General features: G+C 36.5%; 1 protein-coding gene across 4 annotated transcripts in view; it reads right to left on the bottom strand.

The window, feature by feature from the left end:
• The window catches only part of MARCHF6 (membrane associated ring-CH-type finger 6), a 47,660-nt gene extending 28,621 nt beyond the window's left edge, over positions 1 to 19,039 (bottom strand). For 2 of the 4 annotated variants that reach the window (XM_009919068.2, XM_009919069.2), the window contains exons 1-7: positions 18,912 to 19,039; positions 17,965 to 18,038; positions 9,413 to 9,556; positions 5,110 to 5,182; positions 2,951 to 3,119; positions 1,364 to 1,556; positions 1,021 to 1,082 (exon numbers count right to left, since the gene is read on the bottom strand). In XM_009919068.2, the coding sequence (XP_009917370.2) occupies positions 1,021 to 1,082; positions 1,364 to 1,556; positions 2,951 to 3,119; positions 5,110 to 5,182; positions 9,413 to 9,556; positions 17,965 to 18,038; positions 18,912 to 19,024 (828 nt within the window). In that variant the 5' untranslated portion in view covers positions 19,025 to 19,039. The remainder of the gene's footprint in view (positions 1 to 1,020; positions 1,083 to 1,363; positions 1,557 to 2,950; positions 3,120 to 5,109; positions 5,183 to 9,412; positions 9,557 to 17,964; positions 18,039 to 18,911) is intronic. The other 2 variants (XM_069808850.1, XM_069808851.1) reach the window with 1 other exon arrangement.
• Positions 19,040 to 22,735: the final 3,696 nt, after the last annotated feature.

The following is a 22,735-nucleotide window of genomic DNA, read 5'->3' as shown; positions in this document are numbered from 1 at the left end:
GTTTGAAGTTGATTTCCGTATTCATGAAGAGGCATCAAAATATTTTCAATTAGGAGTACATCAACATCTCCCAGCACATAAATATAACACACTTGTCTTGAGACACACAGTAGAATAGTTCAGAAACTAGAATTTATGTATGCCCTTTTTCACAACATCTCTTTCAAGCAAAATAAGAAGTTTTCACTAGATACAAAACAAAGATCAAGACCTGTCCCTCATGATGAAAACTGTATTTCTACTACACTGCAATCAAGGCAACAACTATACCACAGCCTAGGAATACAGTGACTAGCTTTACAGCTGTATGCCATAGGCACTAGTGACACTGGTAAATGACATGAAGCTGCTCTATCTACCGTCAGGTAGACTTTGCTGCACGTGGTGAGCTTTGAACTCAGAGGTTGGCTACTTCTAAACCAGATACAAAAAACTATTCTTGAGTCTCTACTCTATGATTACAGTGTACACACATCTCATGCTGCAATTACAGAATTTGTGATCTATAAACAAAACAGAAGCAATGTTACGTTAAAATGCTCCATAATTTTTTAAGAAATACATTTGTCTTTTGCAAATACGTAAATCAAGTAAATTAACCAAAATATCTGGTTCTCTCTTTTCTTTAATACTTTCATGAATACAAAAATTAAGCATTAAGGTATATATAATGCAACACCTATGTGCTCCTAATCTGGCCAAGCACCCTCAATGCAAGCTGAAATTAATTTCTAAACCTGACCAAGTTGAAGACTTCAGAATAGTCTGTGCTAAAACATGTTTTAAGCTGCTACTATATTTCAAATCAAAGAAATGCCTTTTGGATAGTTAACAAGTAGCATAACACATTTTGTTTTTAGTACAATGACTTTTTTAGGTCACTAAAGCCTCCTACTGATAGTTTTCACACTAGACAACAGTATCCAAATCTATCCCAAATGGATTTTAACACAGCAATACTACAAACCATCTCAAGTATGAGTCTGAATTATTCAATTCAAGAAAATGATTCTTACTCACTCGCTCCCAAGTAAGCTCTTCTGCTGCTCGATCCCATTCCAAAGCATTCCAGTTCATGTCATCTGAGGAGACAATGGCCATTTTTACAGCTGTTAGACTCGCCCAAAACAAGATGTAACCACTCCATGCTATGTTTTAAATTAACAAAGACTTAAGTGCCGAACATTCAACTCATAACTGCTGATAGCTTTTCAGCACTCAAAACAAATAGATGAAATTTGCAAAAACAAGATAAATAAGTGGGAATTTACACAGCTTCCTTGAATTATGACAGTTCTATTTTCAATGGTTTCATTTATATTTGAAAAGAACTAGAACATTACTGTTTTGAGTCACCTGTTACCTTGTGCTCCATTGTTTGCATCTGCTGCATCTTCTACTACAGCATCTTCTTCATCTTCATTATCCTCCTCCTCTTCATCTACTTGTTCTTCTTGAATTTCAGGGTTCTCACCTACAACTACGTTCTCAGCAGCTGCATTAGCAGGTTGATCAAGCACAGCGTTTTCAACACCTCCATTTACAACAGCCTGAGCCTGCAGAAACAGGATTTAGTATTGAGTCAAATTGATCAACCTTTCTCAATACTTTTATCCTGTATATAGAAAAAATTAATAGTATTAAAAAAATGTTAATACTGTATTTCCTTTAGATAAGCGTTACATTTGGGACCACTAAAGCTTTTAAAAGAGGAAGGGAAACATTCAGACTTCTTCACAGAGTAGCTGACATTGGAAAGGGCCTCTAGAGACCATCTAGTTGACCCACCTACTCAAAGCAGGGTCAGCTACAGCAGGTTGCTCAGTGCTGTTTCCAGTTGGCTCTCGAGTAACTCTGGAGATGGAGACTTCACAACCTCTCTGAGCAACCTGTTCCAGTAGTTGATCACACTTAAAGAAAAAAAACCCAAACCACCAAACAATCTGTTGTCGGTTTGTTGTTTGTTTGGGTTTTTTTGTCTAAATAGAATTTCCTGTATTTTGAGGCTACTGCCTGTTGTCCTGTCACTCAATATTACCAAGAAGACTCTGGCTCTGTCTTCTTTACGTCCTCCCATCAGGCCACCCTGAGCCTTCTCATCTCCCGGCTGAACAGTTCCAGCTCTCTCAGCCTCTCATCATATGTATGATGCTCCAGTTCTTTAACCATTTTTGTTGGCTCTTCACTGCACTCACTCCAGTATGCCCATGTCTCTTTTGTACTGGGGCAGTCTAGAACTGGACACGGCACTCCAGATGTGGTCTCACCAGTGCTCAATAGAGGGGAACTCTCTTGATCTTATAAAAACTATCATTGTATTAGAAAGACAATAATTCAAGGACAACTCAAGTCAGTCATCAAGCTGAGGAACTGTCTACAAAAAAATTGACATTTATTACAAAAGAACACAAAATTCTAACTACTTCCCCCATGCATGTATTCCTTGTATCATCTCTTCTCCTGCCCAAGAGGCTCCTGTAAGCACTAAAGGGGTGCATGTCTGTGTGGTGGGGGGAGGGCAGAGAAGCTCCAGCTTCAGAGGTTTCAACAAAACCTCCAACTGCTTTGAGAACAGTGAATTGTTACCTCATGAACTACTGAAATAGTTATGAAAAAGACAAAATAAAAGCAAGCTGCATCTTCATTAACTGTGGCTTTATATGCACAAAATTATCTTTAAAAAGTGTAAAGATACAGACATCAGAATCTAAATGTTAAAATTACTTTACAAAAACTATAACAAATCCATTAACATTCCATTTTACAGAACTTCAAAAATGTAACAGTGATGTCACTGAGTTTATACAGGCACACGTGTTCAACTTCTGCTAATGTGCAAATAAAGATACCCTGCAGTAAGACAATGTTACCGTTGGGTTCCGATAATGTATTTATTCACAAAAAAACATTTTCTAAATTTATCATGAACTACTGAGCAGTTAAGTTTTACCTCATTTTGTTGACCAACGCCATTGAGTGGCTGTTGCTGATTTTGTTCCAACCACTGTGGTGCTCCTCCATGGACGATCTGTTCACGTAACCAAACCAGGCTGATAAATGCACACAGAGTGCATGTTACCACAAAACAGCCCTGCAAACAGTCAGCCAGTAAGTTCTCCCTGTTAAAGAAAGAAAAAACCCAAATATAAATGACAAATATATTTTGCTAATAAGACTAAATTTAGTCATTAACTACTACAAACAGATCCTCTTAGTCCAAATCAACAAATAAACTGGTATTTGTGCAAAAAGCTGTATTTATTTATATGTCTAGGTAAAGAAAGTATCTAGACATAATTTTTATTTCATTTTAAAAAATCTGTTCAAAGGTGCTTTCTTTTAGGAAGGCTGTATGTACCTGTGTACAAATGGTTTTAAATGCCAAGATAAACACTGATTTTGGAAAAGGTTTTATTTCCTTCTGGTTTGGTTTGTGAAATTACTACTGTTTAAACATAAATATTCCTGCAAAACAGGATCTGACTCAATAAGAAGAAAAGCTTCAAGAGTAGTTCAGGAAAAACAATCTTCAGGAATAGGAATAGAAACCAAACAGTCACTAAGTAAATGATTTGCTACAGTAAAAGGTCTGTTTAAATGTCTAGATGCATAATATCCAGTCCACTGAAGTATTTTATCTGCTGAGCTACCCTAACTGAAAGAATGGAACTGCTCTACATTTCGGGTAGTCTTTTACCCCAGATATTATCTCTATACTTTAAAAAAATCCTAATCTATCGAGTCATACATAACTGTAAAGCAGCAGCAAAACAAAGTTCAGTTAGCCAACTGAAACTAGGGTTTCATGCAATGCAAGAGATACTTAAATTGGCTTAAGCAATCCTCATCCCTAATTCCAGGTGCCCCCTCCCACTTGTTTCCACCCTTGCACTACTCCTTGATCATGGTGAATTTACTCAGGAAGCTAACCAACTACCATACGTTCTTTAAGTAAGAAATATGCCACTCAAAGAGGTATCAGTCTGGCTCTCCATGCAGCTGCACAGACACTCGTGCCTGCACAGCACAGTGAATACCATGGAGACAAGAAGTCCAAAATGAAAAGATGACACAAGATGGTATTGAAATTGACTCTGTAAAAGAAATTCATGTCAAAGCAGAGCTTCCATGCCATTAAAATCTTACACATACTTGAGTCCTTTATTTTCTCCCTAGACTGTAAAAGACATGAGAAGAGGTGCTCTAGGTTCAGTTGTTTCAGATTCTTCTCAGAAAAATAAAAATAAAATCTACACTTACTGGAAGATAACAGGAAAAATACTGTTACTAATTTCAAGTGAGCATCTCTTTCCATTAATAAAAATTAATTAAAAGTAACATGACCTGATGTCTCAAATCAAATAGCCCAACTGAGTTGACTTAGCTGAACCACACAAGACATTCATTCAAAATTTGCTTGATGTGCAACTGATTCTACTCAAACTGAGTTTCAGTTCCTCAGGTTCAAGATAATGAAAAAAGTAAGAACCAGCCTGAAACTCTGTTGTGTTTGTATTTACTGATTCTTTAAGTAAAACTGATTTGAAAAAGACAAAGATTGACAGTATTCAATAGCATATGGTGATTGAAGCATTAAAATCTAAGTGTCAGCTAGATGGCAATCTGATTAAAAAAAAAATCCCTATCACATAAGAGACCCAGGATGGATAAAATTAAATTCAGAATATAAAAATGTAACAATGCAAACAGAATGCGACACTAATATTATCAGCAATATATATTAATATTCTACTATGCGGCACCTGATTTAAACTGTAGGAAATTATTTTTTTTTAATTATTAAGTGTAATTTTGCAGTGTAAGTTTTCTTGACATCAAATACAAGTCTTCATTAACCAGGGCCCATTTTGTAAAGTCAGTTTTCCAGCTCCAAACACCTGAATAACAGAACTTCAAAGTGAAATTATTTCTACTGTAATACTGTTGGCCATACATCTCGTTATGCAAAGGATAACGGGCAGCTGCTTGCCTAAGATGATGGAAGATAACAAGCATAACTGGAAGAAAGGGACACTAAGTTCCAAAGCAACCATTTTCACAGTAATCTGACTAGGAAAGTTATTTGTATCAGACTGTTCAAGTACTTACGTTGACAGAATATCTAATGGCAGTGTCAGTAGTGAGCTCACAGAGCCAGTAAACAAGCACTTGTAGATACGACCTGCAGGAAGAAACAGAAGCGTGGTATAAATTCAATTTTGGTTATAGCATCACTTGGAAAGGACCATAGTTATCCTCTTTCATCTGGTGTCCTAACTAAATTTATGACAAGGCAAAAAAAGTCAACTTCCAGTGAACTAACAGAACTCAAGACGATATACAACAACATGGAACAAAGCTGTATTTATTTTAGCTGAACGTTCTTGATTAAGTATACATTCAGAGTGTAAGAATTGCCATACTAGGTTAGACCCAAGATTTATCTAAACCTGCCTCCAGCACTGGTCACACCAACAGATGCCCGAGGAAGAATACAGAAACAGGTTAAAGATACTTGCAGCAATACTTCCTCAGTACATTCTCATATGCTTCACACAAAGCAGCTCAGTTCCTGTGCCATAATATCTCAGTGCTAATTAATTCTTGATGGATTCCGCCCCTCCCCCCTCCCCCCCCCCCCCATTAATTTGTTCAATCATTTTTTGAACCTATATAAACTTTTGGTATTATGACATCTTGTAGCAAGGAGTCTCACCATTTCATTATCCGTTTTAAATATTTGTTTTATGGATTAATTCTTGATGCTAGTTAATGTTAGCTTTTTAGCACAATTCTTCAGTCACATAATCTTAAAAGGAGATTATCAATGTATATAGTCTACTTCAGAAAATTTGGTTCAGATTCATAGGAGGATGGCACAGAGGCTCAGAACAGGATGAGGAAAGACATAAGGCACCCATACCCAGAAATGCAATTTTTAAGATTCTCATTCCACCCTTTAGGCAGGCATAGGTACCCAAGTATATACTGGCACACTGTGGTTTCTGTGACCTAGAATAAATAGCTCAGTTATTACCTCGTGGATAAACCTGTTTGGAACTTGTAGAAACATAAACTTTCTATCTCTCTCATGAATCAATCCACCAGAAATGCCCAAAAGGTCTACTGTTCACGCTCACCCTTTATATAAGACATAATATAGCGCTTGGAAGAAGTTAACACTTACATCCCCAGTGCAATCCACCCCTCCCCGCTGAAGTTCTGACATTGCACAGAAAATAATAATACAAAATTCAAAGGTCTAGAGCAAGTTAGAACACAAAAGAGACAATGGCTGTAGCTGATCTAATGAAAATGTTCAGTCTCACTGTAGTCAGTACTACTTACACATTTTATATTGAACAGTCACTGAATCAAATTTAGCAAGATGATACCGATCCTCTGCTGCCAGTGAGCTTCAATAGTTTGCCTCTGCCTACCATCTAGCTACATGGTGGAGGAATTTCAAAGGGGCAAGATACTGCTGTGAACTCTGCCACACTGAAAAGGTCAAAGAACACAAGCCTTATAACTTCCCATTACACTACACTAGTAGGAAACCACTGTAACAAAACTCATTACTAGATGTTATGGAATAGGAAGGGGATTTTATTATGCAAAATCTCTAAGCAAACTGATCTCTAAGTAAGCTATTTTTCCCTCACAGATTTCACTTGCTCTCTCTTATACAAGCACCAAGACTTGTATGCCCAAGTGGTCTGGACAGGATCACTTGTGGACAACACTAAAGACAAAGGACACCAGCTAGTAAATCCTCATCATACCTCTTCGATTATTCTTGATTGGCATTTATGAACTGATTTTAGACTTCCTTTCATACCCTTCATGTGTAGATACCATTTGGGATCTTTGCCTCATTGTTTTGTTTCACCCTCTTGAGCCTGAGGCAAAATTCACAGTTCCTTATCTGTATATCTTATAACCCCAGTCTTGTTTTTCATCTGCTTGACACCTTATCTTTAGTCTGTTTATTTTCCCTCTTGATTTGAATGAAATCACATATACAGTGCTCTCTGGCAAACAGCAAATACTCCTTTTAGCCCTTCTTCTGCTGGTTCTTGTGGTGCTCACATACACAATTCCAATTTACTCGTGCCAATTTAAGTAGTTCTATTACACATCTCTACAAGTTTAATCTCTACACAATTACATGAAACATGAATACAGCCATTCTCTTCAGCTATATTGTCTTTTTTTTTTTTTTTAAATGGCAACTGAATCACTCCAGAAAAATACATTCATATGCCATATCGGAGTGCGAACAGTGATTTCTCAGATTTGAGATAAAGGAGGCACTTCAGACAACCCAACTCCCACTGCCTTAGTGTTCACATTCACTTTACTGAGCGTGCACACCTGTTCCTTACCCCACATACTGCATAGGTACCTCAGGTATTTCACTCTAGGGACCATGCAGCTAAATACAATTATTACAGAGAATAAAACCACTTTGGATTAAATTGGCCCAATTAATCCTACTTCTCTGAACAGATCATAGCAAATTATATAACTGGCTTTTTTCATCCACTCATGTAAACATGCTTTGTGCTAAGAGAATAGCAACAGCATATCAGAGCCTGCTGGGTTTAAGCTGAGGGTAAGAGATAAATTCCTTTTACCCAACCATATAAGATGGGTATGCAATAAAGAAGTGAAATTACGAGAAAAGAATGTAGAATTTATCCCACAATGGGATAACTGCATGACTAGCATGTTAGTCTGCAAGACAGATTTGTTCAACCATACATCTCCTTTGATATGTCTGACAAGTTTTTTATGCTGCACCTCTTTCTTCTGGATATAAAATTATGAGAATACTTCCTTGTGAGGCCAGCCACACACAATTATGTGAGCCATATGACTGAAACAGGGAAGGCAAAAAGATTGCATTAAGAAGTATTTAAATATTACAGAAAATTAAAGATTACATTAAAGGCATTTAATGTAAGAAGACAAGACCTATACTAAATCACATCCATGAGACAGACCCTGACAAATTTCAACAGTAAATGGATATTTCAAGGTTTGTTAGACTGAACGGTTCTACCATGTTGGGTATCTTCCTGTGCAAATATGTTACCCTTCACACATTAATCCTTAAACAAATCCATAAACAGGGGTACAGGTGCAATGTTAGAGACACAAACTAAGACAAAGTAAAAAAATGGTCACTCGTAAATAAAAATCTTAAGTCAGTTACATTGGCTTAGTAAATGAGTATCAAAATCCAAAAATGACATTTGTAAAAAAACCAAACAAGTCTTATATAACTAAGGTGTAGGTGGTGACCTCTGGTAAAGTTTCAGTATTACTGAAAAGCCGGCATCAGGTTTTCAGACAGTTATGAAATGTAACTACCTTAATTAATCTATTGAGTATGACTTTGCTGTCCTTCAGAAGTTTAGTGAGAAAAGTGTACAAGATTTGCATTTTGAAAGACAATGGTAGAAAACCGAGATTCATCTAAAAACCCAGGAAAGAAATTTGAAATACTTTTTAGTTTTAATGCAGAGCAGTTTGTATATCTTGCTTACTACATGCCCAGAAAAACTCTTTTTCTTGCACAGGAAAGACAGGCTGCAGAAATAGGATCACTCTTTTATAACTGATGCCAGTATTGTGCTATTCTCAAACGAAGCCAGTGACAGCTACAAATAAAAGCACAGAACATACTGAGAAACTGTCTAGGGAGATGCATTTACTGGCTGTCTGCTCTGTTGTTCAAGGGGTATATTACTGTTTGTAAAGATGCACTTCCAATCATTTCCTTGACTGAACGCTATATCCCTTTTGCCTTTTTTCATCTTCTCTGTATTTTTGGCTTGTGGAAACATCAACAGCTCTCTTTCTATTTGTATTTGAAAAGTGAATTTCAAACTGGATACTACAGCAATTTAAATGTGTGCTCTCTTTCTGTTAAATTCCTTTACTACTTATAGGCCTTTGTTTACTATTTTTTCAGAGGAGTTTTACTAATCAATTTATGTATGACCGTAAAGGAATTTCACTTTTCATACTAAAAAAAAGTACTGCACTTTCATTTATAGATAGCTAGAAAAACCAGGACAATTCTTCTATCCTAATATTATTAAACTGTATCAAATAAAAAATTCCATGTAGATTTTAAAGATACTTAAAAAGAGGCATTTTATTGGAATAAGTTTAAAAGCCCTTTTATGCATTTTCTCCTATCTCTTAACACCTTCCTGCATTGCACGCTGGCTTAAGAGTCAAATAGCTAGAACTTCTGACTGAAAATAAGTGAAATAATGTCTTTGAATTTATGATTTTTTTTTAAATAAACCAACAATGGTCTCGCAAAACTTTGTTGCAAGAAGTGGCATATTTTCCTGCGTATAAGAGTATTACAGCACAAAAAATGAATACTTACATGCAGTAAGAGGTACTACTCCCAACCATGCAAAGGCCACAAGTGTATAATGAAACCAGTATCGTATTGCTGTGCCAATACTCGTAACCAGTCCAGCAAAGATGTCTTGGATTGGAAGCCGTGAAGGCATATCTGGGGAATAAACTGTGTAGAAAAGGCACTTATGAAACAGTTCTTCCTTTAAAGAAGCATTTATGTAGAAGTCCTGACAACTGCAAAATGTTTGTATTTGGCAAAAGCTTACTAGAAGAATAAGCACATTTTATAGATTCCCAAGAGGTGACCCCAAACAAATAACAAAACCCCCAAACTTCACATGACACATTTGTTACATTGTGTGCTGAGTGGAATGGGAAAATTAATAAACTCCATGCTAATTTTTCACTTGGAGAAGTTTTCTTAATAGCGTTATTTATGAACTGTAAACTCTGATTATCTCAAAATAAGCTCAAGCCTGGAAAGAAAAGCAGATTCTAAATTCAGTAGCCCTCCCACTCAGCACTACCTCAAAGATATCCCTGTCTGTTATTTATAAACTGAGTTCAAGGAAAGAGCACAAGGAACAAGAGCAATTAGCAATTTTGCATACTGTCAATTTGTTTGTGCTAGATAATTTAGATTCTACTTGCAATGCAACAGCACAAAAAAAAAAAAAAATCAGCAAAATGAAAGCACCACACAGACAGGAATACTGAAGGGAAACGATTAAGCATCTACAGACATTGAAATTTACACAGAATGACTTTTACTTCCAACACGTATCTATTTTATACTATGTAAGATTTCTTCTAAGGTCACTCCTGTTACAGAACATAATGCAAATCTCCCAGCCTGCATAGACATTTTCATAATAGTACATTTTGTTGACTTTTTAAATTCAACACCTATGTATTACATAAACCCATCCCTACTCAAAAGCCAAGAAAAACACTGACAGGGCTGCTGCTTTTGCAAACAAATAGAAAACACCTATCTCTAACATTTTCATTATATTTAGTTAGCTTCTACACACTTATATGGATGCCAGGAAGTGCTAATACACAGTATCAGTAACAGATTTGAATAAAGAAGATAAACTACAGTTAGGAGTTGCACAGAGATGTTGCTGCCTGGATGTTTAACAGCTATGTTGGAAACAGCTGAACTTGAAGACTTTAACACATTCAATTAATGGACTATTTTTTAAAAAAATCACATACTTTTAACTACATAAGGAAACTCAATTTTTCTAAGAACTACTAGGGAAAAGTTTTGCTCCCCTCTCATGGACAATCCTTTGACTTAGAAGTCTGCGAAATACTGCTTCATGCAATCTACCTGCATCCCACCTTTTCTCTAATGAACATCCCTGCTACCTTTACCTACATTCTTAATAATCCTTTTACTAATCTCAGAGAGGAAGCCTCTACAGGAGAAGAAACTTCTTCTTTTCTCTCCAGGGACATTTCCCCAAGTTTCTGTATTGTAAAGAGAACCCAAGAACATAGAAAAGCAGTATCAACATGCAGAAGTACCCAAAGAATGTGGAGAGTTTGGTGCATTTGAACAACACATGGATTATATTTGACACAAAGTAACAAAACAATAACCATAAGATTATATTTGACACAAAGTACCAACAAAACAGTAACCATAAAATTATATTTGACACAAAGTAACAACAAAACAGTAACCATAAGACAAATAATAACTGGTTTTAAATTTCAAAGGTTCTTAGTTGTCAGGTATCTGGCAAGAACTGGAACTCATTAAAAAAAAGGACTAAAAATGTAACACTAGGGAAGCGTAGCTGTGAGAACACAGAGCAGTAGACTGAAAGCAGGACACAAATGTATTTTGACACTGTCTATCAATTTACAATTTTCTTATTACAGAAACAGATTTAGTATACAATTTGGTAGTACCATTGAAAATGTCCAGTGAAGACTTACTAGTGATCTCTCAGCTCACACTGAACAAGCATTCTGGAAAATTATGACAGAAGAGAAGCAGACCTTTGTTTAGCGTGCTAAAAGAATACCTACCTAGAGTATATTTGTTACACATTTATGGTATGACTCAGACAAAACTGAACTCAGCAGATACTTTCAGGCATATTTTTTTCATTTTCAAAAAAATATATTTTGATCAACACTTTGGAACTGCAACAGAGGCTACAAGGAAAACATTAACTTTGCATTAATGATTTGTTAGGGGGAAGTTAGGAAGGTTTAAAGTTCTTTTAAAAATGCATCTTTCAGGAATTTCTGAACACTCACACAGGGGACTGTAAAAAAGGATGCCCATCCTAACTCAGTACACCTGAAGTGGTTATAAATGTTAGCACCTGTACATACTCATTTTTTTAAAGGCTTTAAGATTACAACAGAGCATTCAAATAAATGCACAATGGAGCTACTACTCAGAGAAGACAAGCTACACCCCCCAAATTTTAACAATTTGGTGATTTTTTGATGATTTCAGGAGCTGGGGGCAGGACAGGGGTGCGTGGGGGCAAGACTGCTGTTCTTCCTCTGCTTTGCCACACTTCTACCTCTTGAAGCTTTATACCACAATGATAAGATAAGGCCCTTCTATGTCCTACAACATCCAGGACAGTCAATAGATTTCAGCTGACAAAAAAAAAAATAATCCATAACAGGAAAGTGGAAAAAAGAAGTTCCCAATGCTCTAGCTTACCAAAGTGATACCTTTAAGTTTATCACAGGAAGCTTCCTCATCATTACCATTTCTTCAGAGGCTATTTAGTACAAACATCACACAACTCTACTTTGACAAACACAATAGTAACAATCTGCTGGACCTGAATGCTGTAATTCCCACCAAACTTATGAAGAATAAAACAAAAGAAGAAATAAAACAAACTAGCTAACACTTTCAATTTAACCTCTCTTTCCCAATCTTTTCAAAGTACCAAAACTTAATCCAAATGAAAACTATACTGCCCACACAATTTTCCTTGCAAGGAGACAGGAGAGATATTTAGTCATGCATGGGCAGTACAGAAAGGAGCTCTCATCAGAGCAGTATCTAGGCAATAACAGGGGCTTTTTGAATACCTGTATGTTCTGTTATGATAATGTAGTATGTAATGATAACTATAAACATTAGCAAACCTGGATAGTTTCAGACTTCACTTGTGTTGCTTGTATTACAAAAAGAAAAAAAGAAAAAAAGAAGCAGCAACATCAGGAGCACTGGCACTCTCTGTAGTTATAAATGCCAGCTGCACAACAGAAAAAACGACCAATACAGAGAGAATACAAGGCTCTTCCTAATCCTGAAATTCTCTTGCTCCTCTTTCCTGTCCCACATCAGCAGTAGAATCCCTGTACAAACCCACCTCCACAACGAATCATCAGCAACCTGTAACTGGTCCCAAAGCAACGGTCCAAGACTTTCCCTGTCTCCTAAGAGCTTACTCCCAATGAATGAGAATCGGTTGTGCAGGTTTAAATATGTTTACCTCCCCCATTTATGGCTAGTTCCGCCACAAGGTAAAAAGTGATATTTTCTGAAACACAAACATTTGTGGATAAACCAGATATATAATCATTATGAACTAGTAAAAAATACTATGGAAAGCTGTCTGTAGTTTTCGTGTTACTGGCCAGTAGCATTTTGAAAATGCAAATCTTCCCCCTAGAAGGAAATAAAGATCCTAAATGTATTTTCCCAGTTTACGTTATACCTTCAGATTTCATGCCTCCCATGAGTCCCTTCCTATAGTGCATCATCTTACCTTCCACTGAGGGAAGCAGAGCTGCACAAAGACACTAAAAAAGCAACAGCCTTCTGACATATGCTGTATCAAAAAAAACCCTACTACTATTTATTACGAAGGCTCAAATTTTTTTAATAGTCTTATTTTTCTCCACAGCTGTCACAATACAACTGTATCCTATTTCATTTCTCGCTCTTTCCCCATCCAAGTCAGCCTATTTATCTGCCCATAACTTAACAGGTGCATGCCTAGTGTGGAAGCAAGCAAAACCTCTTTCTTTGATTAGGTAAAACTGTCATTTAGCCTACTTCACAGAATCTCCATATTTACAGTCCTCTTACCCACAGATTTTGTATTTCCTGTTACACCTGCAAGCCATTTATATGCTACCTCAACCATCCTTGTGCATTGATAATGAAATAAGACTATATAACTCATAAGTAAAAACCATGTGTTTTATAGCTCATGGATTAAAGCACTGGTTTGGTAAAGCAGGGGTTGTGAGTTATTCTTTAGGTTGGGCTAGATGATCTTCAAAAGACCCTTCCAACCCAAACCATTTTATGTTTCTATGTTTTACACTCTTGAGACATATGCAGACTTTGCTCCGGACTGCTAAGGTAAAAGGAGAAAAACGTCACCCCTTCTCATGCAAGCCATGGGTCTAACAAAACATACAAAATGACACTCGCATGTAACTCAACTGCATGTTTACTCTGCACTCTGGAGCTGGCAGCAGACATGTCAAATTCTGTGCCAGCATGTAGTATTTTGTTTCAGAAGTTTACGTTTTTCCAAACTAGACTTTCTAGAAATGCTGAAGCTATGAACTACTGTATTAAAGACTGTCAAAATGAAGAGGTAAAAAAATTAGCCCATTATATCTTTCAATAAAATCTTAAGTACTTTAATGATGAGCCCAACAAAATGGGTCACTCATTTTAGTATAATTACATAGCTTCTTACAGATAATTTTGTACAAAATTAAAGATCCAAAAGTTTGGAACTTAATTTACTAAGTGTTACTACAAACAACATGCAATTACTACATGATGGTTTTTGCACAAGTTACTTAAAAATATTAATATATAATTTAGTATTTCACAATTATGTCAGAGTAATACTCATTTTTCTTTGCCTTAAAATCCATGAACCATGAACTCTTTCACATTAAGCTAGACATACTAGACACATCCAGAAGGTTTTAAGATGATCAAAAAATTATCCAGGTTTATGGATTAATTTAAAAAAAACAACCACAAACCAACAACTGTAAGTATTTAACACGGAGAATCTCAGTGTGCTATAGGATAGCTTAGGAGCTCAATCAATCCAAATGATTCACAGGAACAAATAGTTCCTGATCCAACAAACTTTCATATTAACTGTTACACATGAACAAAGATGGCAAACAACAAGAAAGAACAATAACAAACCAGGATTACAACAATACAAACAGCAAGGTCCAAGTGCATGCAAGCCTTGAATTAGTATCTCTGCATGCATAAATCAAAAGTTTTTATCAGATTATAATAATTTATAAACTCAAGAACATCCTACTCATGTGGCTTCCTTCCATTTTACAATCTTTGTATTAACTAAGCTTGTGACATCATACCAACCACTTATCAGCAATGCAGCTGCTTAGGAAGCAGAGGAATGATCCCATCCCAATCTCCAGCCAAAGATCAGGCTAGTCTACTTCCATGTTTGTATTTTTGAAAATATTTATGTTAACTTTACCTTCTACAGAAAAGAGAAGTTTTGAAAACTATCTTCTCATGGGAAATACAGCCTCACCTTCTTTCACGGGTCAGTGCTTATGAATGTTTAGTGTAACATCAAGAAGAGTGCATGTGTGGGCAGAAAAAGAATATAGAGTAGCTGCTCTTTAAAACTAAGAAAGAAAACATAAGAGTTAAAAACGAACAAGCCCCTTGACTTAAAAATAGTCCAAAGCTACTTTTTTTTTTTTAAATAGTTTTATTAATCCATAACTTGAAGAAATGCAGAAAAGGAATGAATTTTAAAACACATAAAATTCAGCTTCAAAGCGTGCATTTGAAAATCGAGTCATTTGCCTACATGGCCAAACATTTTTAGAGAATGATGCTATTATTCAAAAGAAAAATCAGTTCCTTTGTACTCCTGCCAAGATGCAAGTTGAACCATCTACTCTTTCCTTCCTTCCTTCCAAATAGTACCTAACCTAGTAGTTCAGGTGCTAAAGAAGTCACAAGATGTTACAGAACTTAAAGAATATATGCTCTAGGAATATTTTATGAATGCTCCATATGCAAAAAGTTATACTAGCAAAGGAGCATTTTTGACAGAATGACAGCAACAGCCTTAACAAACTAACCAAGCTAAACTAAAAGCGGAGTTGGTGGTATTACTGCACAATTATTCTCAACTTAGTGCCTGTCCTTTGAAGCACAGATACCAATTATGTACATGCATTTATGTGACCACATCCCATGGTGAATTAACTTATCTGAAAGTGTTTTAAACCTGGCATGGTTATAGGCCAGGTCCAGCTTTGTTCTGGATGTCTGGCATATACATTAATCCCACCTCTGCCTTATCATTCTCTCTCCTGCACCTGTGACTCACTCTCTCAGCTCCCACAAGCAGATCCAGCTTCCAGACTGGACAGCCATGTTATCTTCCAAATAAAGGGGGATAAGAGAAACCAAGGAAACCATAACTGCATGAGTGTTGGGTGTGAGGGAAACAATGGAACAGGACACACTGGGTAGAGAGGGCTGGAGGAACCTGTGCTAGGCACATGACCCATGCTACCACTGTGTGCAGCCTGGTAAAAAAAAAAAAAAGCATGCTGTACGATGTGGAAAGCCAAGAACAAAACATTATCAGCAGAGGGTGCTCAGTCTGGGGAGTGGTCAGTGTGTGACAGGAAGATAAGTAGACCTTTGCTAGCAGCTGAATGTGGAGAAAGTACTCTATTACATGGGGAAGAAAGAGGTTCACTTACTACCAATTTCAAGGCTCCTATGACAAATGGTAACTTGTTAAGCCACAGTAATTCAATTATGTTTTCTTATATGTCTGTAATCTGCAACTACATTACAAACTGTGCTGGTAACAGCTATGTCAGTCAAGGATTAAACTGCAGGAACACCTCTGTTGATAAGGGCAATGAATAAGCTTTCTAGTATCAATAGTAACACACGTATAAAGTGCATTTCATTTAGATCTTCTCATCCTCTTTTCTCTATATTCTAGGGAAAACACTTTACACTTTTGTCTTTTTTTTTCATACAAAACTAGAAAGTCTTCTTTCTTCTTAACAACTAGTAAATCACTGAAATGCAGTTTTCTGGTCTTGCACACTAAATTCTGTAGAGGACCTAGTATCAGAAAGCAATTTTGAAAGTGGTTAATTAGTTTGCAGGGAGCTCCAGAACTGGGGATTGCTCTTAATTTGCAAAGCTTCCAAAAAGAAGCAATATAATGCCTTTATAAAAATGTTTAACAAATAAAACCTGCAAGCAGATGACATCTTACATTTCTTATGCAGGTCTCTATTATTTAAAAAGAATCACCTGAAAGCATTGCTGTGATCAACATAAAATATGCTGTTCCCCTCACAGGGGTAAGACAAGAGTTAATATTGTACATTTCACTGCTGATCATTTAAAAAATGGTCTAATGTGTTTAATTACTTGTTGGCAGAAATGGAAAAGTCTGAGGTTCAATATACAGAAAGAAGGTAGATTACGGGATTTTTGGAACAGAAGATATATGAAATAAACCATCTGGCTCTTTAGCCTTAGGTTTCTCTACCAATGTACAAAACTAGTAAAAAAAAAACCAACCAAACAACAAAAACAGATGAGAGGGGAGCAGGGATGGGATGAGCCCTCCGTCCTTCTAACTGGGACCAGCTACCCTGAAAAGGACCTTTGATTTTTATTGTACCACACACCTAAAGATGATGAGGTTTGGCTATTTTCCCAACCCAAGACAGTTTCTACAGTGCAGATACTCATCAGCTTAAAAAAAAAAAATAATTACGTATCTGCACCATGAAGAACTGAGCTCAGCAGCTGTGAAGAATAAATCAGCACAAATAAACTTAATGCAAAAAATACGTAGTAAAAGAACCACTTTACCTGTTCAACATGCAATAAGTTGGCAATACTAAATAACAAGCCAAAGGACCTCACTTATTTCTGCTACTAGTGGTTAAAATGGAATTAAGAATCCTCTGGGAACTATACAAAGATACAGCCATTCTTTATTGTAAGTTGCCTAACTTATCTAGTTGAATCTAACATAAATGGTGATGTAGTGCTGGGTAGTTATTGTATCTTGACCGAAATGCAAGTGGAATAATTATCATTTGCATTATCTGTCAAGATCATTTGAACTGAAACTGACAAAAGTCAGGTGGTAATGTTGCAGGTGGATAGTTCAAAGGTAACTGAACACTGGTTTTCACATTCAAATTTTGCTGTGGTTTCACCTTAACATTCAGACTTCCAAACACTCAAATCTATCAACGAAGCTGAAAACATGGCACATGGTGTAATGTTGGCAACAAAAGAATGGGACTGAGGCAGTCAGAAAACATACAGAATAATACTTCTTTACGGCTCACCTAAGATTATGAAAGAACCAGATTATCCATTACTTAAACAATTCACACAGTCTGCAATAATATGCATAAGAACCGCAATTGAAACAAGAATATAGAAGTTAAAACACAAGTTTGGATCTATCATGCTGAATGAAAAAGTAATCACTCCATCTGTACCAAGAGAAAAAAAGAAATTCTGAAAAAATAGCAGTAAAACATACTTACTTGGTGTGAAAGCAAATCTGTGCTTACATAATTCACAGTATTCTTTTCTGCTGTGTTTAAGCCACTGAACTAAGCTGCAATAAAAAGTTATTGTATTAATACACACTATTACATCTCCCCACCTTATCCCTCCATTAAGGAAAACACACCGATTCTCTGTTTCCAAACATAAATCAGGATACTGGTACTAGCAAGCAGGACTTAAATTAGCATGTTTATTAAGTCCATTTAGGCCATCAAGTAAGTTTCAAAAAGTAAAAAGGGTAAGCTGACTACAAGTAACAGTAACTCTTCAATTACATCACTTACATTACTGATAAAGTACATTCTTTCAGTATGTTATTAAAAAGGCTAATAACTCAAAGCATATATCCTGACATGGACACCCACTAGTGACACAAGTCCTTATAAATATTTCAAGATATGACACATATATGCACACAGCTAAGATTTAGAACTGTTGCATTTGTGAAAGAATGGCTATTAAAATACCATCAAAAGGAATGTGTGCTATAGACCAGAAATACAGTTTTCACTTTAGCATTTCCCTGATCCAACATACACCACAAAATGACCAAAAAGTACTAGGGTATTTTTTTTTCTTGCTATGAGGTTAGATGTTCTTTTTATTCACAACTATAAGTGGGCAGAAAAAGCCCCAACATACTGATTTTTCTGCTTAGTTTTCATAAAGCTGACATACGAGCAGAACTGTAGTCCTAAACACAAACAATTATCAGTACTTTCTTTTCATATACAATTACTAAATTCTTTGTGAACTGTAATGAACCATCACGTAAAAACATCAAACCCCCTAACTTATTTCTGCCAAAAATTGGATTTTCTTGTTAGTTAACCTGAAGACTTAGGAAGTATTGTTTTTAGAAACATAATAAATTTTTTTTAATAAAACACATTAACAAAACCTCTGCAAACACAGAACTCACCATTCCTGATGAATAAATTTAATACTGCCAGTACACACACACGGATGATAGAGGGGTTTCTCAGGCGTTCCTTCAGACCGACAGACTCTGCATATATCTGCTGACAAGGACATTAAGCTTATTACACTACTGCTTAAAGAACTCAAATTTACAAGACAAATTATACAATTATATTCTTGAAACTTTGCCATGTAGCAAAATGAAGCCAGAATAAATTGGAAGAGGATGAAAAGACAGATTTCATCTGATGCAAGACATGAAGACTAGGAGATCACCTGAAAAAGCAACAAGAATGTTATCTGCCTGATCATGTTATAAAAAAACCCCAAACACATCCTCTTATATTTCTAAGACTTCCAGGAAATAGACAGAGTAAAACTACATGCCAAGGTGCTCTTTGCCTAAAAAAAGTTATCACTAAACCAACACATAGATTGTTAAGGATAATATTCCTGAAAGTGGAGACTTTGAAATGGGAAAATTCCACCTGAGTTTTGAACAAGTTAAAGGGAGGCTGAGCAGAGGAGATTTACTAATATCTAACAATGACTTAAACATGCCATTTGCTACTCTTGAACTTAACATGGATGTTCCTTAGTGCTCTTGATGAAAGGGAAAAAACCCCACCATAATAAACAGAAGTTGGTATTTTGTGAGTTTGCTACCCAAGTTGAATGAGGCCATCCATCTAGCAGTTTACAGTCCAATCACAAGAGGAAAGACATTTTCTATTTCTTATTTCAATTTCAATAATATTTCAATAGTCAAAAATAGTGAAGAAAGAAGGTGTGGGAACATTTTCTTACAACTAAAGATTGCAAGATGTTTTGTGGACAAAGAAGTGAGTGTAAACCCTCCCTCTAAAGAGGAGATGTTTATTTTAACACCATTCGGTTATCCAGAGCTTTTAAACACACAACTAAATATAAATAAAAATCAAGTATTTTATTTACTTATTGACAGATGCATGGTATCTTCCCTTTACTCCTCCTTTTACTTCTATTAAGGAAATGAACACAAAATGTCACAGAAAAAATAGAAGATTTAAGTTTAGAATTTTCTCTTTTGTTAATTATTTCTCTATCAACCACCATTCAGCAAACCTGCAAGAGTGTAACAGACACACTTCAGAGATCTTTGTTAGAAAAATACCAACTTAAAGTGCTGATGTAAGAGTACTGAAAATATGCAATTTCAAGTCTGAATTACCTATCTTTGTTCTGGGTTGAAATCTCTGAAAGCTAAGGTTTTCCTACAAAAAGTTCCAAAAGGTATCAAACATTAAAATATGAATGTTTTTCTACAAAGATGTCACAATATGACCATACCCATAGTTTGCACAGTATTAGAACAGTTTCTACACATAGAGCATAAGAATGCAAGTGATTCCAAAAAAAAAAAAAATTTTCTATCTATAAATAGAGATATTTGAATTCATCCACGCAGGCCGAAAACCTAGAATTAACAGAAACATGCATTCAACACCACATCAATGATGCTACAAAGAGACATAAAGAGTACTTCTGCCACAGCCAGATCGAGCAACGACATATTGTTGCAAACATCAGGAGCCCCTGGTTTGTCTGCCGACAAGAACGACCAGAACCGCTGTATCATCTAACAAATGGTTCTTTTATCACAAAGAGTATTTCCGGACGGCTGCACTGGACAGGTCTCTTCAACTGACAGGCAGGACCTACCCACTAGCTGTGGCATGCCCACCTCTCTCCAGCATTCTTTCAAACAGAGCTACTTTGCTGCAGTAAGTTGACAACTTTGTACACAGGATCAGCCTCACTGAGGGTCAGACAAGCACTAGAGCCAGCACTAGAGATGGGATATGAAACCGCTGCTTTAAGAATATTCTCTGGCACCAAAGAAAGCAAGTTAAAAGCACAACGATCTCTGAAAGACCTGCGTAGCTCTCTGAACCCACTTGTTAATGGTCCATTGGCTTTCACCACAGACTTATTCTTAAGACACTCTCAAGACTGTTGGAAAAAAATATAATTTGCTTTACTGAAAGCAAATTAATTCTCTATTTGGAAAAGTATTTCCTCAGTTAGCTTACTAAAATAAGTTAAACTTAAATTTTATTTTTTCAAGAGCTATGAGAATTTTCTAGATATTCCCACTTGTTTTGTAAATCCAAATAAACATGTTATGAGCGTAACAATCTGGACTGTTAAGCAGCCAATAGCTTCGAAACAATAAACCCTGCTGAGGGTCAACATGTAAAACTATGCACCTTATGACCTACTGTCACATTCAGAGGGAATTCCACTGTGCAATAGATGCTATTTGTCTACTTGCACACATACTTTGCATCTCATTCTTCATATGCATGTGTTTTGGAAAGAATGACCTTGGGTAATACAGCCCTTTTTTGTTCCCCCAGAGAATGATTCTCTGCCTATTACCTCTCTTGACTGAATGTTCGCCACTGTAATATCCAAAAGTGAAGATTATGTTATTTAGCAACAAACTGATTTAACTAGAAAGAAACAGAAGTACCTCTCGTCACCAAAACCTGGTACCTGGTGCTTTCAGGTGCTACGGAGAAGCAACTCTCACATTCATTCCGAGGCGAAGATGCTGCCACTTAGGTCTGACCGTTATTACCCTGGACTGCCTCTCTTATCTGAGCTCTCACCATCCAGTTGAGTTTCCTAGCTCCACAACACAACTCAGTCAAGCACGAAACCCCTCAGAAACACAATGGCCATAACATCGTCAATGGGTTATCAATAGTTAGGAAAGCCCATCGGATGCTTTGCAGCAGAAGTTCAGGAGCACGATAAGATTAGAGCACGGATTTCTGCTTCCTTAAGGCGCTAACGCCGTCTCTTCTGCTACTCGTCCGTAAAGCTTTCTAACCTTGGGAAGCCTCTTCAGCGTGCTGGCAAGTGTCCTGAAATTCTAATAGTGGGAACTGAAGTTTGAAACTGTAGATGAAGTTGTTACATTCTAGTGGTATTTATGGAAGGTGAGTATATAGATTAGTTACTTTCATCCTACTACTGGGAGCTTCCGACGGTAACATTGATAAGACTAGAATATAGTATCTAAGGCTACACGTATATGTGCTTGTGTGTGTGTATATATATAAAACCAGAAAAGTCCAAATTCCAAGCGTAGTTTAACGCAAAGGTTTAGCTAAAGAAGACAATGCCTTAGGATGTAACTAGCAGCCCCCTCTTCTTTCTCTTCCTGGTCTCTCTGTTCACCTACTTAAGTCCTGTAAAAGCAGGTATGACCAAAGACCACCACTGTTAACGGCCTGTAACAAATTATCAACCAGGCTGTTCGAATTAAATCCACCGAGATGGATTTACCAACTAAAGGAGTGGTGGGAACTCAACAGCAGGTCATTTCTGAGTATCCACTTCACAGTGTGCAATAATCCAGGTTTTCTGGTCAACCAGAGGCCAAGCAATCCAAGTTTCACTGTGCTGATTTCATCAGTGTAAGTAATTGTTGGTCTGCACAGGCCCGACAGAGTTGCAGCAAGCGGTTTTAAAAGTTGGTAGATTTTAAAAACGCTAGTATTTTGATACACCATCTGTTTTCATAAGTACTAAAGATGTCTGCAGCACAGCCCATGGTACATTTCTACAAAGGTGCTGTCTTATTTCACCCGGTGTTTCACGTTTTTCCAGCTTTTTTTTCCTTTTTAATCCTCTCAAGCTGGAAAATCAAGCGCCACTAGATAAAAAGCTACATTCGAAACGATGCCAAAGTAACAAAAGCCAAGACACAGAAGACTTTCCTTGGAACTGTCTTGCTACTGGAATATATATTTGTAGTTATCGCTTAAGACCACA

Source organism: Haliaeetus albicilla, chromosome 21 (assembly GCF_947461875.1).
Source record: "Haliaeetus albicilla chromosome 21, bHalAlb1.1, whole genome shotgun sequence".
NCBI lineage: Eukaryota > Metazoa > Chordata > Aves > Accipitriformes > Accipitridae > Haliaeetus > Haliaeetus albicilla.
Note: the sequence above shows the minus strand (reverse complement) of the source record. Positions and strands in the feature narration are given on the sequence as shown.